Here is a 19269-nt window from a genome sequence, read left to right on the forward strand (position 1 = left end):
CATGTGGGAGTTTTAATAGGGTTATTATTTTAAACGTTATAGTTTCAGCGTGTCACTGTCAAGCTAAAAATACATATTGATTTTATTAACATGATTGTGTTTTGAACGTAACAAAAGACAACAGGTGCGTCATTTACCGCAACCGGTTCTTTGGTTAATAAACATCAAGGTCAAAAATGCAGGAAACTGTAAACAATATCGATAAAAGTGTGTTATACCAGTACTATTAGTACTTGTGTCGCTCCGGTGTCCCCCTGGGCAGTGGTAAAGGTATGTATCTAGACACCAATTCACATGTACGATGTCAAGATTGTACAGATCCGTGATAACGACTGATCGATGTATCATACCCAAGTCATCTTTGTCAGCGAAACGATTGACAGGTATGTACCGTAAGGTTGTTCAATACACATTGTTATCGACCTTGGTCATAGGGACAGAAAGGTGTTTCCTGATACGCTATGTTCCCATTGTAATTTATGTTAGTTTACTTTTATTTATTTATTACTGTGGATAAGTTTTTCAACCGAATTTGATAAAAAAAATATCTTTTTTTGAAGAGATATTTCAATATCAGTGGGATTGTTATTAAAATGTTACATTTTTTTCCCGCACATACAAGTTATCGTTGTTTTCTTTCCCTAAAGACACAATGATAAATTTTGTCATAGAAATTGTTCTGGCGACTTTATAAAAAATGCAAAATGAACCCTTGATAATTATCTAGCTATTTTATCAAATTGGGCTGAGAAAACGAAGTCTAAAAAAAATATTTAAAAGAAGCAAATTAACATAGAATAAAATAAGAGAAAACTTAAAAGGAAATATTTTTAGCGAATAATTTATACTTTTAGCGGGCTTGTTGCGTAATCTGATATGCAACATCAACACAAAAATAGAAATAGAAAAAGACAATGATCATAGAATTACACACAATATAAATTAAGTGTAAATTGTAGCAGTAAGAAGCAAGTTTGAAGTTTTAAAGTAGATATAAAGATTGGTGAGAAGGAAGGGGGAAAATAATAAGATTTGAGAATAAAACTTAATGGCTATTTTTTTCATGATTTTCTTTTCAACCTTTAGATTCGGTTCAGCAGTTGCCGTTACATTTTCAATCATATTTCTGCCTTAACAGTTCAGCAGTGCGTTGACCTATGCAATACTATTTCGTTATAAGAATCGATGTAACATTTTGTTACGCTTAAAACTAAGAATTATCAACAGATAAAGGTACATTTTTCATAAAATATCAAACGTATATTACATCAAAGCATAGCAAGGGAAATAGCTATGTGAACAACCTTTTACTTCTGACACTGATGGAAAGTTCCATGCAAGCTGTCTCCACTGTCGTTGCACTTGACTTGTTAAAGGCAGGAACAGAAAGTGCGTTACGTTCCGCCAAACACCAACTGTGACATTGTGTTGAAACACAGATGGGAGGTTGATATAATAGACCATAATAATGTACTAAACGATGCTTGAAACAGCTTCTTTATCGACCATTGACTCGCCTACTATTTATTTTTCTATAACCACATACGCCATTCTTCTGTATGGTGCAGTGCAATTCAATTTCTGGCATACTTTATCTGTTGAAATCACATGTGTGTGTCTACCATTCATCACGCAAAGATATGACGTGGTAGACTGCTGGTGGATTTCTTGGTCGTTTTAGCTGTAACCTTGATAGCCACAGGGCTAACTTCAAGAGAGTAGGCGCACGGTTCTTACATTAATAATATACTCACTTCATTTAAATCAACAAGTTCTGCTTTAATCTTTTGAAATTTATACGATTAAGGGGTCTCCCCTTCAACTGCAGTTTAGACCTTCTTTGGGTGGTTTCCTATGAGTCGTAAAATGACGAAACAGCTGTATGATGCAGTGTATTTCATATTTGGCATATTGTTCCGATTACCAAATTGTATAGATGCGGTCACCTGCGTATGTCTTGCGTTCAGTTTAAAATATTTGCCATCGTATGGCATTGCCACTATATAACCCTACCAAATCCAGTTGGCATTCAAAAAGGCTATGAATGCCATGCTCCAACGTGCTTAAATATCGGATATGCATGTTTTAATTGATTTTCTTATCATTGTGTCTAATGATGTCAAAAATATCTGAAAAGTTATTACATAACCACTTCGCGAAAACATTGACAATATCGTAATAAAAACCACTTAAAAAACATGAAATTTCAGGTTAAATTTAGTGTTCTCGTTATATCGTCAGGTAGCGAAATTTCTAATGTGGCCCACACTGAATTCCGTAGTCGATTTAAGTGTATAAAGACGTAAAATGAGAATATAAGTTTACAAAAGCAAATATGAATATCATATATGACGAAGATAACACAGACATGTGAAAAAAGCTATGCAAGTCAATCTTCTTGTGCGATGCTCAGCGCTTAAGTCACACGAACTATCTCCTGACAGACTCATTAAAAACATGTCTAGGCCTTTTAGAATCATTAAAAAACTCTCTCAGAAAACGAACAGCTATTACAGTAAAGGAAATGACACCTACATGTACATGTATGTATCAATCCTGTTTGATGCAGGCAGAAACTTTCTCAAACAGAGGATACACGTTTTTAAGTTTATAGTGAGGCTTTGACGAGGGCTAAACTTGAAAAATCTTATCCAGAGAGTTCAGGGCCCAATTGTTCAAAAGATAGTCTGCTTAATCACTGTTTAACAACATTTTGCAACCTTTAATAATCTAGTCAACATACCAGGTAAAATCTCACATATTTTGATATAAATTTAATCTACCAAATATTTGACACCTGGAAAGTTGTAACTAATTCAAAAGCTCTGTTTTAAAGGTGCACCAAAATTAAAAGTTTTGCTGATCACTAATTAAGCTTAGCACCTTTTGAACAACTTCTTTACACAGTGTGATGACGCGATGATAATGCGTTCAGATTAATAGCGCGTGTGAGCTGTCTCTTCCTATAACAAATTATACGTAGGTAAAGACAGGTTTATTCTTTCCCAAGCGAACACATGTTACGTGTGGAAGAATAACATTACTTCTTTATCTATAAACACATGTCATAACGACTTCGACTCTACGTAAGTGTAGCTGTCAGTAAAGAAACAAATGTGTACTTGTCGCAATAGGGCGGTCTTTATAACAACATGGTTTTTATTTGAAATAGAGATCGTCAAGTTTGTTTTCTAGAAACGGTGACGGGCGGTCAGAACAATTAACAAGAATTGTGTGCTTTTTCATACAAATCAATACAGATACTTGGCGTTCTCTCGATAAGTAATTAAACGATGAAATATCGTTTAAATTAAAAAGATATTGATCAAGCAAATTAAAACATTTTACATTTATTAAATATATATAGCATGACAGGGCTAGAAATGTGACAAGTGTATGTATATGGATGTACCAACCCTATTGAACTATGTTTTAATGCTAAAACATATCTTGTCAAGATCTGCCACTCAAGTTTTCGTAACACCATAAACCATGTATTTCGTGGGATGATGTAATTTTTCCTGTCAACGTTGAAATGCAAGGCGCTGCTAAATGATGTNCTACCATAAACCATGTATTTCGAGGGATGATGAAATTTTTCCTGTCAACGTTGAAATGCAAGGCGCTGCTAAATGATGTCATATCTTTATTGAAATAAAACAAAAGCATTACATAAAAACGATTAACCACTATTTTACGATAATTTATTTTCGGCATTTGAAACAAAAAAGACATTATTCACAAATTAAATTGCAAATGATTAACGTTAGTTTTTTTTTTTGAGAAATCTGTTATTCGTGTTATTTCAAATGAACGAATTTAAGGGCGTTTGTAAGCTGTGAAGTGATGAATGACGACGAGCGTATCATTAGTATTCTGATGTGCCGCCTGGGACTGAGCTCGCCTTTCTGTCTTGATAGATCGCAGTGTACGAGAAGGACGGTATAAAACTGTTCAAGATCTACAAGATATCCATTTCAATATCATCACTTTTCGTCAGTCGGGCGTAACCTTACAAACCGAACAGGTCGTGCTGTTTAGTCACCAAACATACTGACCATTTCCGACATGCTTCGTTTAATAGGTGTCATTAACGGCCTAAATGACCAGTAGGTCGATACTGGTGCCACTGGGCAGAGGTCATTTCGGGGGTGCCGCCTTCTAGAGCGGACCATACATTGTACATACATACCAGGGATGTTTAGGACGATGCACAATGCACTTGGCAATTTGTAAAGTGATTCATTTTTGCGACGCTAGACACAGGAAATAGTACAGCACCTGATTTCGACTTACATGTGTGTGTATATATGATGTGATAACATTTAAAAAAAATATTGTATTCCGTGATTTGACATTCGTGAGGAAGGATGGCTTACTACTGGTATGACAGAAGGTACCGGCCCCGTTTTGTCATGGAGGTGAGTCTTTATCGGTGGTATCAGTCCATATGTATGTAAATACCCTACAGGTATATCTTCTACAGGTGTACCTAATTACAGGTAATTACAGGTGTACGGTGATTGAACATCTTTATATCTTCAACCACTATAGCCTGAAGATATTGACAAGTCAGCATTGTAAATTCTTAACCGACCTGTCATTTGTGGTGAATTTCTACAGAAATTGTCCAATTTTGCAATACGGGCAAAATAAACGATGTCTAGAATGAGTTACAGGTGTATTCGATTTTGCTTACCTTTATAACTGCGATCTTTGAATAGAGAACATTTATAAATAAAAAGAATTCCTTTCAATCCTCAATGTTCAACACCAAGAAGAAATAATATTTATTCATACATTTTCGATTTTCGGGCAAAAATAGCGATGTCCAGAATGCATAACAGGTGTTTTTCAATTTTACTTACCTTTATAAATGCGATCGTTGAATAGACAACATATACACGAATTTCTTCCAAACATCAATGTTCAACAGCAAGAGAAAAAAGATATTAATATCTTGGAATTTACTTGAAAATCATGTATTTAATAATCTTGTGAAAGTTGTAATTTACTATTATGTAACGGAATACAGCATGTTCGATACTGACAGCGCGTTCTGTCTTTTATCGTTTGAAATTAAAACCAAAGCAATTGTGATTCTAGCAGCTACACAAACTAAATGTAATTTACAATTTAGTACGTTTACCTATTGCAATTTATATAAACATAAAAACATGAAATGATTGGATTAAAAAGGATATTAAACCAATATATATATATATATTTATACAGTTTTTTTTTTTTTTACTTTCATGCTGGGACTGTAAAAAGTTCCCGGCTCATTACGCCTGACATTCGTGTGTCATAAATGTTATCATAAATGGTACATGCTACGGTTGGACACACCCGTTTACAGGTAGATTGGCGACTACAGGTAACGTTGATAGTGATTTTATCTGAACTCATTAGCATATTATACTTATCATGTATGTATTACTTTCGACATATCATGCTGTCTATCTTACAGAATCGTGTCTCCGTCTACACAAACTGTTTTATATTGCTGGGTTTAATATCAAAGGAATGGAAAAATGGAGAAATAAACGATGGAATTTAGTAGCGTAATTCCTGATGTCAGACTGAATAGATTTTGTTTATTAACCAATTTTCTGTCAAAGAATAAAATTTATCAGGCAGATGTTATAATACATAAACAGAAGATAATGTAAGATGAATTATAGGTAGGGATTAGAACATAACGAACGAAACAAACGATTTTACCAAGTAACATTACTCAATCGAGATCCCAACTAAAATTATTTAAAGATAAATATCTTTCATGATACGAGAAATTAAACAAACGAATTATTCGAAAGGATATTTGTACCTTTTCAAAGATATGTTATCTCAGTTGCTTGTTTTCATAAATATGTAAATATTAATATATATATGATGACTCCAAACACATATCTCCAAGTGCTCTCTGTATATTCCACGAAGAGTACTAGTTATGTACTGCACTATTAAGAAGACAAGCAGTATTATCCCTTTCTCCCAAATATGAAATACATTTATTGTACATTGATAGTATCAGCATTTTTAGACAGAGTCCAAAAAAGTTACGAGAGAAGCTCAATTTGTTTTTGACCGAGTGTTGCAGTCCTATAGAATAACGACAGCGGTCCAACCTAAGCATGAGTAGTGTTAAGAGCTCATACACAATAATGACAATGTCAAACATTGTTATACCAGTTTTTAGTGATTCAAAACTATTGTCAGAGTGTTTAAGGGTCCAAAACACAATACATCCATAGCACACACGCAGGAATACACACATAGGGAGATATTAGCCAGGTGGCATAGGACTAGTAGTTAGCGCCCAATAAGGCAGCTCCTGCTAATTCCCCAACGTTGTATTGTTTATGCATAAGCTAATTGTATGGATTGGATAACAATTGTATATCTATGTATTCTAGCTAGACAGGGCGCTATATCAAATGTTGTATATTATTTATTATAAAACAATTATGACAGGGGTCCAACATAAATTGGATGTATTTCGGAAGGTCCAACACGGGTTTGACAGTATTTAGAATCTTCCAACGTGATTTAGACGGGACGTTGTTTAAAGACACAACGTAATATCGACAGTGTTACTTGTCAAACAAAATAATTCAACATAATTACGACAGAGTGAAGAGGTCAACGACAAATGTTACAATGTCTAGAGCGTTCTACATAGGTATGACAGTGCTGTGTTCAGAAGTCCAGCCAATTTACCTTGACGTTCATCGACACGTGTTTCAGTCGAACTGGACTGTTCATAGTTTTGACGTGAACATATTTACAGTTAAAGACACGTTGAATGTAAAAAGGAGCACCAGTATGATATAGTTATAGTAAAACGTAGAACACACACAGGTGATTGTAAATTAAGAAAACCTGAGTAATAGATACCGTTTGCCAAAAATCTCTTACACCGCACCACACAGATGCTTCGTTCTTCTAGGACTCATCAGTGATGCTAGGGGCCAATCATTTTGGAAATGCAAATTATCTTTAACTACTTAATAATGAAACAGAGGGACAGGTACGTATACTCCCTCAATTTAACTATCTAAATAAATAGCGGAGTGTAGGTTAATTTTGAATAAAATTATATTTACAAGTAGTAAGTATTAAGACTGGACATTAACTGACATTTATTTGTGTCTAGCAATAGTAGTCTGCTTGATAACCGACATCTTTGGGTCTCATTTAGGTTCTCAAAGTATATGTTAAAATATATAGATACTATTGTTAAATCTATGTAAGTAAAAGTGAAGGAAAGGTTTACAACACATGTAGCCTAGGTGTCTAAAGTCATCTACAACGAGCATGCAATCTATTTACTGCTTGAACATTTGCACAAGTCTTTGTGTAAAATGCATTTTTACCCTCCAGGCGCCCAGTGGAAGACCAATATCACGAGCAGTGGTGCATTCTTACAAGTAGAATCGCCATACAAATGCTCACCGAGTGAATATCCATGTCATTATTTCTTAATTCTAAAACCACACAATCCAACTCTAGTGAAAAATGTGAAACGACAATAGTTTTAGGTTCTACCGTTATCAGGTTAAGTGTTATTATACTGAGTCATTTCTTCTTTTTAAAAATAAAATACAAAGTATTTTTCACCCATACTAACACTTACCATATAATGATGTTTATATTTTATAATGAAAACCAAATGTTGCAAGAATGACTTAAATATTTGATAGCACATTTCTGTATATCATAAGTTGATATAAATCGTATGAAATATAATATATTTAATTTATTCATATTTACACATCTCATTTTATAAACCCTCAGAGGTCAATAGAACCACATTCATGTTTAAATAACAAAACGGCACGGATGTACTACGGGTTGGTATGTACATATATGTATATACAATGTAGTGCACACGCTTATATGTATCAGCAAATTAAAAAAATCAATTATTTAAGATTTAAACATACCACAGAAGTACTTTCAGAAGTCACTTTGCCTTAAGGTATACTGATTGCTATACATTACAGAAAGGTACCGCGTGTAAACTACAAGTATTCATCCAGAAAAAAAATCCTCACCTGATTAGAATTATATTTCGTCATGTATTTTTTTAGTGCGGATTGCATTTTATCGGCATACTTTTGAAGTACGCTGTCCCATCACAATCACGACACTATTATCCATTGTCATGTTTCAGTGGCCTCGTTTGACGTCGATGTATTCCGGAAGTAGCTATCGTTTAGATGAGCATTCGCGGAACGGAAACGGAAACGTAAATGGAGATGGAAAATATGTGGATCCCGTATTGGCTTACGACAATGCGTTCGACCCCATCGACTCCTATGGAGCCTATAACTTTCACATGGCGCCACGAGAGGAACTTGCGATCGGGACAGACCCACGCATATGGCACCGACACACGCACAAGCCTGATCACGACTCCGGAAGTGACTACGCGGGATCAAAAAAGCCGGACACATCAACATGCCGGGTGGTTTTATGTGTTTTACTTGTGATGAGCTTTATCGGCGTTGTTGTAGCGTCAATCGTCTTAGCTGTTATATGTAAGTATAGACAAGCTGACCGGACACTGGTCAGATGATACATCATTTGTCCGGATGGTTCTGATTTCAGAAAAAATATCTACAGTCTAACAAATTAACCAGAATAAAAGCAAACAGAAATTTAACTGAAGTAAAGTGAGGCTTGAAACTGTCCATTTAAAATGAATGAGGTATTAAAAGTAATATAGAAGCTATGAATAATATCGACTTATTTACTATAATTAGAATGAGCCAAGATGATACGCTCGTGGTTTAATCTTGTAATCTATTTTCAAGATAACAAGTTTCGTAGCCAGTCTTTAAATGAAAATTTTAACCATTTAATGAAACATTTATTACTATACTAATAGTCTTGATTCAAATATTCAACATCTATAAATCAGCAGACTTTTGTATTTGCTTTGTTTCGGGTTTAACGTCTTAGTAACATTGAAGGTCGTTTGGGGACTGATGTCAAAGGTCACATCGCCTATACGAATAGGTAGTTAGAAGAGATACAATTAGACAAAGGTCCCAACTTTTACGACTCGGCTAGAAGATTAGACTTGTTTTCTTCAATGTCCTATAAGCAGAATAAAATGTGTCAGACGCAGTGACAAACAATAGCATACGTTAGAATACAACATTCCATTCTCTTCCCGAATTTGCAGGGAAGTGCATTTCTAAGCAGAAATTATCTCCTTACAGCAAATACGTTATTAGAAATGACTGTATCATATTCATATGGCTTCTATTTGCAGTGTCGCAGACCCAGTCCAGTTCTGTTTCCCCTTCTCCTCTAGGTAAGTTGTTAGAGCACCACAGCCTATACTTTTATCAAAATATTAATATGATTATAATACGGTTTTGTTTATTATGAGTATTGTGAGAACCATCACCTTGCGATGCTTTGCACAGAATTTCAATTGTAGAATATCGGAAGAAATAACAACAAAAAGATAACTACTGTTGCTCTCCCAAAATTGCACTGAATAGTATCAAAATGTAAAATGCCTATACCTCGCCAAGGGAATTTGCTAATTTGCATTTTCATTATTATATAAAAAATAAAATAAAAATAGATAAAGAAAAAATAAATAAAATGGGTATAACTGATAAAACAATCAGGGCTTATAAGTAAATAGCAACCATAAACACATAAACAATGATTGGTTTGATAGAATTTGAAAATATGCTATAATTTATACAGGGTTTTACCGCAATATTTTAATTTGATTATTCAACCATACAGCTGATGCTTTCTGTTCTATTTATAGCTGTATTGCAAGGGAGCCTCACTATGGCGAACAGAAATTTTACGGCTGACCTGAACGACCCTACTTCACCGGCGTACAAGAAGGCAGCCGAAGACTTCTGTGCAGCAGTAAGTATGATTTAATCATGACATAACCTAGTGGAATTGGAAGAAACATATTTGCCTATTTAACGATCCTGCTGACATTGCATACCGTTGCAAAGAGTTTCACACTTTTCTACATAATAAAGTCCCTTGTATTGCAATTTAGCTACTTCCCGGGTGATCATTTCTTATAAATATATTTCCAAATGTTACTTATGATAAGGATCAGGGCTTGTATTCATGAAACCGATCTCATGCTCAAGCATTGATTTTGTGCTGTAACCAACTCTTTTTGTCACGCACTTACGCCATTTCAAATATAATCAAACAGGAAAATGTAAACATTGAAAACATTAATTGGATTAAAGTCCCTTCATTTCTTTGTAAAATTCATGAAAAAAGTATGTTTTAAATGCATTTACAACTGGATCAAGAAATTAAGGTTGTGCACAAAAACAGTGTCATGAATACGGGCCCTGAGATCATATAAGTTTAAAATTGTCGTTTTAGGAAACCCTTCCCCTTGAAATACTTGATTCCCCCACTCAAAAGAAAATTGAGTAATGGCGACAATGGCGTCATCACTAGCCCCTGTTATATTGGAATAAACGTATTTTTATCTGTGTTCAAAAGTTTTCCTGACGAGAGCAAGCATTGATTTTTTACATCTGATCTAACGACTCGAGAAAAATGTAAAGTCCTTAGGTGACACGAACTTTCGACTTACCTGTGAGTTTTACTAAAAAAAGTCAGTATTTTTGTGACATTATCTTTCAACTTACCTGTCAGTTTTACTGTCAGTTTTTTTTTCTATATTCGTACAAGGTAATTACCAAAATGTTATGACTTTTAAATTTTATCAAACAAATAGAGAGCAATGTACAGGCCTTTGGTGACATGAAGTCTCAAATTACCTGTGAGTTTTACTGTACTGTTGTCAATTTTTGAACACGGTATTTAACTAAATGTTACTATTTTTACAACTGATCTATCGAAATAGAGAACAATGTACAGTCCTGTGGTGACACAAACTCTCAACTTGCCTAAGAGTTTCACTCTCAGAATCTTTGTCTATTTTCGTACACGGTAGTAATCAAAATGCTATTATCTTTTATAATTGATTTAACGAAATATAAGACAATGTTTAGTCCTTTTATCTGTAAGTATAATAGATATATTGACAGATTTATGTACTCATCCTTTGAAGATATTGTAAATACTACAAATTCCTAAAAATACCATATATTTCTGATAAGAAATTGTTGCATTAAAATGCAGCCTATATGATGAAATATGTTTCATCTCCCAACTTCCACCCTCATAGTAAGTCTGTTAATTGTAATCCTCTTCATGTGATTGTTTAGTCTGTTGATGTTGGAAACACTCCAGCAATTCCCCCCTTTTTCTCCCACATGTGACACTTATTATCGTAGCAATTTTGAACTTTAATTTTTGTACTAATTCTGGTGAACGTGTTCCTCTTTCCCCTCTCCCTTTCCGCAGTCTCAATCCCATTTATATTTCATCTGCAAAATCCCCCTACTTAACCCTGTTCTCCTTTTTTATATTTTCCTTTATCTCAATCCGATTCACTTTTAGTGTATACTAAGTCTCTAACAATATAGGCGGTCGATTGGCATTGGGAGCTCTTACATCATAGACCATAGCTCAGGTGGTAAAATACACGATAAATGTAATTCCTGTCCAAAACCTATACATACGAGTTTTCACTCAATCTTACTCTTTACATGCCACCTACTTTTCCTTCTACTTCTCAATTGTGGTGACGTTCAGCCTGACTCAAGAAAGTTTGACTATTTATCTTTATGTCATATTAATGCACGAAACATTCTGGCCACCACGAATGAAAATAACAGTCGTTATTGTAAGTTAGATGAAATCGAAAGCGTCCTTTGTAATCACTTGATGCACGGTATCATAGCAGTTTCTGAGACATGGCTATGTCCAGAAATAGAATACTCACTCCCCCTACTTCTAAACTATCAACCATCTCGTAACAAAAGTTTCTAAGACATGGCTATGTCCAGAAATAGAATACTCACTCCCCCTACTCCCAAACTATCAACCATATCGTAACGAAAGTTTCTAAGACATGGCTATGTCCAGAAATAGAATACTTACTCCTCCTACTCCCAAACTATTAACTATATCGTAACGAACGTTTCTAAGACATGGCTATGTCCAGAAATAGAATACTCACTCCTCCTACTCCCAAACTATCAACTATATAGTAACGATCGTAATAGACATGGCGGTGGCGTAGCTATATATATATCCGTGAAACAATTATATGCAAACGGCGCCAAGACCAAGAATCTCCGAACATAGAAAGTATTATCTTAGAAATATCACATCAGTCAGGTAGCATTTTACTAAGCACGATATATCGTCCTCCCAATCAGAATGCCCGTACTAAAACCATATCTTATGTCTGAATTACGCTTTTAACACCGCTCATATTGACATATTCCTTGACGTCTTCGATCAAATTGATGATATGATTATAAACGTAAACAAATTTATTTTAGACACATGTAAAAGTTTAATATTAAATTAGATAGTGACTAATTGTCCTCGTGACAAACAGTTGATAATGAAGTACGTATAGCTTTCAGGAAAAGAGATATTTAAAAACATTTCAGCGAACTAAAAATGATTGTGATAAGTTCAGGTTCCATGAAGCGCCTAGGAAAGCAAATCGTGTAATACACACATATCAGAGATTGTAGAGAAGTCAAACAAGCTACTTAACCTACTACAGGCACTATCTTCCTTAATCCCTCGACTTGGTCTTGAGACTCTCTACAAATCGATGGTCATATCTATATTGGAATATGGTAATATATTGCTGGACAATTGCAGTCATTATGAATCTGAACTTATTGAAAGTGTACAACGAAGGGCAGCCTTAATATGCATGGGTGGTTATAAGGTAACGAAATATACTAAACTTCTAAGTGAATTATGCTGGGGATCACTTAGTGACAGAAGGAAAAACAATAGACTTAAAATGTTATACAAAATTAAGAATGACCTTCGTACCCCGTGCTTAAAATCTATCTGTCTTATTCCGACTCATCACACTCAAAAACATAATTTCAGAAACTCGAACAACATTCTTCATATACTCTCAAGAAAATCCTTCTTTTATCAGTTATTCTTCCCAATAGCAATAAGAGATTGGAACAACTTACCTGAGCAAGTCCACAATAGTTCAACAATTAAGTCATTCTCGTGAGCTCTGATTGATGTGGACACAGAAAAGGCAAAATTAATCAATGTACAATAAGAATGGGTCTCAGCGCACTGAAAAAAGATCCTCCTATAACGTAACTCCAATAAATTCTGTGATCTCTGTGTGAATTCTACCGAAGATGAAAAACATTTCTTCTTAATTTGTCCAAAATGTAAAAATATTTGTGATAAAAAATGCTTCGAGCGGCATGTTATGAATTTGCTCCAAATGTCAATCCAGACCTTATTGTAGAGTTGATGCCTGATGTTCTTGTTAAGATACTTTTACATGGTTCTGATACAATCAACGAAGCTTCAAACAAAACTATTTTAGATGATGTATTATAATTTATTACAAAGTCAAACAGATTCTAAATGTCTCCGTTTCTATCTATCTTCTTTCTTTTCTTTTCCCTTTCTTTTCTGCTATTATGTGGGTGTCCGAGTGAAAATATGTGACTTGGTGTTCTATCTGTTTCATATCTGTGTCATATTTTGTCATTGTACATATGTAATGTTTTGTTATATGTCGAGGAAAGCATCTAGTAGCCTCCGGGTTGTATGAAATCCTCGTTAAAGAAATAAAGAATCAAATCAAGCATTGAGTAAATTATTTTTCTGATGTACTGCTCGAATTGTTATTCTGTGTCTTACTGCCATGGCCTTTTTATTATGTTTTTTAGCATTACATCGTTCCTTTAGTAGATCCTCGATTTCTAGATAAGTTGGTATGCCGAATGACGTCCTACCTAGCTGTGTGTGCTTCCATTTCTACTGATAGAATTTTAGTAACTAACCATATCCCCAAAAGCTCACATTTCAACTGACTACTGAATATTTAAAATTCCTGTTAAATACACGTTTCTTTATGCAAATTAAAAAAATATCAATCACATGCCATTGTTTGTTCACAGATTGATGTCATCCAAAAAGCCCCCACCTCGCCTTTCCGTGACACGTATTACAAATGTGTTGTTCTCGGTTTTACGTAAGTCTTTTGTGTTTCTATTTTCTACTTATTTGGTATCATGTGTTTTGTGTACTCTTTCTATTAAATAATCTACACTGATTGTCTTTTCTTATCTTATCAAGTGTTGATGCAATGATTAGTTTTATGTTTACAGAATCATTGTTAACTGTTCAAAAGTGCATTTCCAACCTACTTTACGTAAACAATCATTCAAACAACAAGTACTATTGAACGGTTGTTTTTCTTATTGTTTTGATGTTCTTCATGCCACCCTGTAATACATATCTGTATGTAATGTCTATTGATATTGCATGACATTCCTAAATATAAGGTATACGGTATTATCTGCAAACTAAAGTAACATACAAAATGAATAATCTATATCTTTAATTGTATGTTTCAGAAAAGGGAGCGTGGTTACAACATACAAGCTCTACTACACTAGCGATCCAGATCCTGTCGTGGTCGAACAGCAGTTTACTCAGTCGATAAGTAGTAATGGACAAGTTGGTTTTGGATCCGGCGGTGTGATATTTACCAATCCAACTGGACTTACCGTTATTGTGTTCAGTGGAACAACTCTCTCAGTGACGGCCATTGAAACGCATGTTACTACGGTCAGCAGTGTATCAGTTACATCTACGACACATTCAACATCTGTGTCAGCTTCCTCTTCAGACATTGTTTCAGTGTCTTCACCAGCTTCTTCCTCTTCCGTGTCGATACCGTCAGTAACAGCTTCAACGTTATTACCGGCAACGTCATCGGCAGAAGTTGTAGCTTCGACTTGGACGCCGGAAATTGTGGTGACACCCTCATCATCAGTAATTGAAGCTTCAACCTCATCAGTGATAGATGAAGCATCAATATCATCATTTGCAGTTGTTGCGTCAACATCATCGCCGGGAGTTGTAGCTTCAAGTTCACCACCGGAAGCTGTAGCGTCATCTGCATCATCTGTAATTGAAGCTTCAACCTCATCAGTGGCAGATATCGCATCAACATCATCATTTGCAGTTGTTGCGTCAACGTCATCAGCAGAAGTTGTAGCTTCAACATCAATACCGGAAGTTGTAGCGTCATCTTTTTCATCTGTAATGGAATTTTCAACCTCATCAGTGGCAGAAGGAGCATCGACATCCTCATTTGCAGTTGTTGCTTCAACGTCATCGGCAGAAGATGTAGCTGCCACTTCGACACCGGAAGTTTCAGCGTCATATTCATCATCTGTAATGGAAGCTTCAACCTCAACAGTGGCAGATGTTGCATTAACATCATCATTTGCAGTTGTTGCTTCAACGTCATCGGCAGAAGTTGTATTTACAACATCGATAACAGATGCTATAGCGTCAACCTCATCTGTAGCTGAAGTTTCCACCTCTTCCCTGGCAGATGTAGCTTCAACATCATCATCTGTAGATGCATCATTAACGTCCTTACCGGTTCTTGAAGCTTCCACGTCGTCATCGGTAGATGTAGCTTCAACATTGTCGATTACAGCGTCATCTGTGGCTGTATCAATTTATCCTTCGTCAGTTTCCTCTACATTTGAGTTATTATCAGACAATTCCCTATCTTTGGTTTCATCAATTATACCTACATCAGTTTCTTCATCTATGGAATCTCTTTCTATGTCAATTTCACCTTCATTAGATTCATCGTTCGTTGAATCGCTGTCTGCCTCGGCATTAATCGAATCATCCTCATTTTCCTCTTCGTCTGATTCCTCATTAATGGCGTCTCCATCTGCTCTTTCATCCTTTGATATTTCATCTATGACTCCATCGATATCTCCTTCGTCAGTTTCTTCATTTGTTGATTCCTCTTCTTTTTTGTCATCTGTTGACACATCATCTGTATCTGCATCAATATTTCCTTCATCTGTTTCTTCATCCGCTGACGTGTCATCAATAGTTGCTTCAACATCTCCTTCATCTACGTTTTCGTCTGTTGAACCATCATCTGTGTCTGCTTCTTTTCCCCCTTCGATAACTTCTTCACCGGTTGGACCTCTATCGGTGTCTTCATCTTTTGCATCGGTTTCCTCATTGGCTGAATCCTCATCTGTTTCTGCATCTGTTGATCATTCATCAATTTCCCTTTCGTTAGTTTCTGATGCGTCGTCAATGTCTCCTTCAGCTGTGTATTCATCTGTTGAGATTTCGCCTATGTCTGCATCCATGTCCCATTCGTTATTTTCGTCAATGACTGAATCACAATCTGTTTCTGCATTTATGGCCACTTCAATTTTTTCTTCATCCGTGTCTTCATTTGTTGATATTTCTGAACCAATGTCTCCTTCACTAGCTGCATCTTCATCTGTTGATTCCGTATCTGTATCTTCATATATGTCTGGATCAGTATCCCTTCCTTCAGCTTCTTCATCAGTTGAAACCCTATCTGTTTCTTCACACATGACTGCTTCAATATCTCCTTCATCTGTTTCTTCATTGACTGAATCTTCATCTTTACCTTCATCTATTGATGTATCCACTATGTCAACATCAATATCCCCTTCAGTATCTTCTTTACTGGTTGATTCAACATCTGTTTCTTCATCTGTAGATGTATCGTCGTTGTCTTTATCTGTGTCTTCATCTGATAGTAATTTTGCTTTGTCACCATCAATGTCTCCTTCGTCTGTTATTTCATTAGTTCAGTCTCCATCTGAAGATGTATCGTCCATGTCTTCATCTGTTGGAATTTCAGCATCAATGTCTGCTTCATCGGTTTCTTCATTAGTTCAGACTCTTTCTTCGCCTGTTGATGTATCGTCTGTGTCAGCATCATTATCTCCTTCATCTGTTTTGTCACTGGTTCAGTCTATGTCTTTTTCTTCATCAGTATCTGCATCAATATCTCCTTCATTTGATTCTTCATCTGTTGATATTTTTTCATCTGTATCTCCTTCATCTGTTGATATTTTTTCATCTGTATCTCCTTCATCTGTTGATATTTTATCTGTAACTGCTTCAATTTCTCCTTTATCTGTTTCCTCGTCTATTGATACTATATCTTCATCAATATTTTCTTCATTTGTTGCTTCATCTGTTGATATTTCATCCGTATCAGGTTTAATTGCTCCTTCATCTGTATCAGCTTCAATTTCTCCTTCATCTGTTTCTATATCTGTTGATATTTCATCCGTGTCAGCTTCAATTTCACCTTCATCTGTTTCCTCATCTATTGATGTTCCATCCGTATCTTCTTCAATTTCACCTTCATCTGTTTCCTCATCTATTGATGTTTCATCTGTATCTTCATCAATATCTCCTTCGTCTGTTTCCTCATTTGTAGATACTGCATCTGTTTCTTCATCAATTTCACCTTCATCTGTTTCCTCATCTATTGATGTTTTATCTGTATCTTCATCAATATCTCCTTCGTCTGTTTCCTCATTTGTAGATACTGCATCTGTGTCTTCATCAATATCTCCTACATCTGTTTCTTCATTTGTTGAAGTTTCATCTGTATCTTCTTCAATTTCACCTTCATCTGTTTCATCATCTATTGATGTTTTATCCGTATCCTCATCAATATCTCCCTCTTCTGTTTCCTCATCTGTAGATACTGCATCTGTTTCTTCATCAATATCTCCTACATCTGTTTCTTCATTTGTTGAAGTTTCATCTGTATCTTCTTCAATTTCACCTTCATCTGTTTCCTCATCTATTGATGTTTTATCTGTATCTTCATCAATATCTCCTTCGTCTGTTTCCTCATTTGTAGATACTGCATCTGTTTCTTCATCAATATCTCCTACATCTGTTTCTTCATTTGTTGATGTTTCATCTGTATCTGCTTCAATTTCACCTTCATCTGTTTTCTCATCTATTGATGTTTCATTCGTATCTTCATCAATATCTCCTTCTTCTGTTTTCTTATCTGTAGATACTGCATCTGTTTCTTCATCAATTTCTCCTACATCTGTTTTTTCATTTGTTGATTTTTCATCTGTATCTGCTTCAATTTCACCTTCATCTGTTTCCTCATCTGTTGATACTGCATTTGATTCTGCATCAATGTCTCCTTCCTTTGTTTCTTCTTCTGTTGATATTTCATCTGCATCTTCATCATTGTTGCCTTCGATATTTTCTATAATGATTGAATCTTCATCTGCTTCACAAACAGCTGACTTGTCTTCTGTTTCCTCATCAGTTGATTCTTCATTAGTTTCTTCATTAGGGGAATCTTTATCAGTTTCGGTGTCGGTTGTTTCTTCATCTATTTTCTCAGCAGGTGAAACTATATCTGTTTCGTCGTCTATTGATCCCTCGTATGTTTACTCATCTATGGATCAATCGGCTGCATCTTCATTCGTTGCTACTTCTGTTGCGTCATCTTCTGACATTATCACATCTTCTTCTCTTCCTTGAAATTGATGACGGTCTTTTTTCTATGGCTTGCATGACGAACACGGCGTTTACTGATGTCCTGATAGTTACATCTTACATGGATCCTTCCTTATTATAAGTCGCGCCAATGCTGACTGATCCCTATTCTGTGTTGTATTCGACTGTAAGTGACACATCTCTGATTCAGTCAGATATATGAAGCGTCCGTTGTGATAAAATCCACGAGTGTTGCCAACAGTGCCGGTCACGCTAGTGGCGGATGGTTCATAGAGGGTTCACATGGTTCATCATTGTTTGAACTCCAAGTGCATTCGGGGCAGACATAAACTTCTTTCGATGTGAAATCCAAATAACTGTGTGGCTGAAGTGGAGTAACGGTATTTTCTCGTCGAATGCCTTGACGTTTTTGGTAGTGACATGGACACTCAATATACCGGCAACGTTAACTGAAAAGGGGACAATTACACAATAGCAATATTGTTTCTGTGTTTAAAGGTCGACAAGCCAGTTTTACTAACATATTTACGGTACTATAAATGAAGTAACTGATTTGCCTGCACAACATCTACACTGGCTGTTTATTTTCCATATTTCGACGCAGGTATTACTGAATCAGTAAAACTGACTTACATGTCGAAATGAGTTGGAATCAAACCCTAGACTTGTAAGTAATAAAACAACTTGAATTTGAATTTGATTTGTTTTTAACATAAAATTAATTTCGTTCAAAAGATTGATCAATGCAAGCATTTCTTTTTATTTATTTTATAAATGTATAAAAACGAAGCATAACTTAAACTCGTA

General features: G+C 35.4%; 2 protein-coding genes across 2 annotated transcripts; both read right to left on the minus strand.

Annotated features, from left to right (window-relative positions):
* Window positions 1-14513: 14513 nt before the first annotated feature.
* On the minus strand, window positions 14514-16193 carry LOC110454690 (serine-aspartate repeat-containing protein I-like; the record flags this gene model as incomplete). Its single annotated transcript, XM_021504342.1, is given in 1 exon segment — window positions 14514-16193. A coding segment is annotated over 1 exon segment (1602 nt), but the record flags the coding sequence as incomplete, so codon positions are not given.
* Window positions 16113-18389, minus strand: LOC110454692 (serine-aspartate repeat-containing protein F-like; the record flags this gene model as incomplete). The annotated part of the gene is made up of 2 exons (XM_021504343.1): window positions 16113-16670; window positions 17268-18389. Coding segments are annotated over 2 exons (1599 nt in total), but the record flags the coding sequence as incomplete, so codon positions are not given.
* Between the last annotated feature and the right edge of the window lie 880 nt (window positions 18390-19269).

The sequence above is a fragment of the Mizuhopecten yessoensis genome, unplaced genomic scaffold (genome assembly GCF_002113885.1).
Source record: "Mizuhopecten yessoensis strain PY_sf001 unplaced genomic scaffold, ASM211388v2 scaffold8035, whole genome shotgun sequence".
Classification (NCBI taxonomy): Eukaryota; Metazoa; Mollusca; class Bivalvia; order Pectinida; family Pectinidae; genus Mizuhopecten; species Mizuhopecten yessoensis.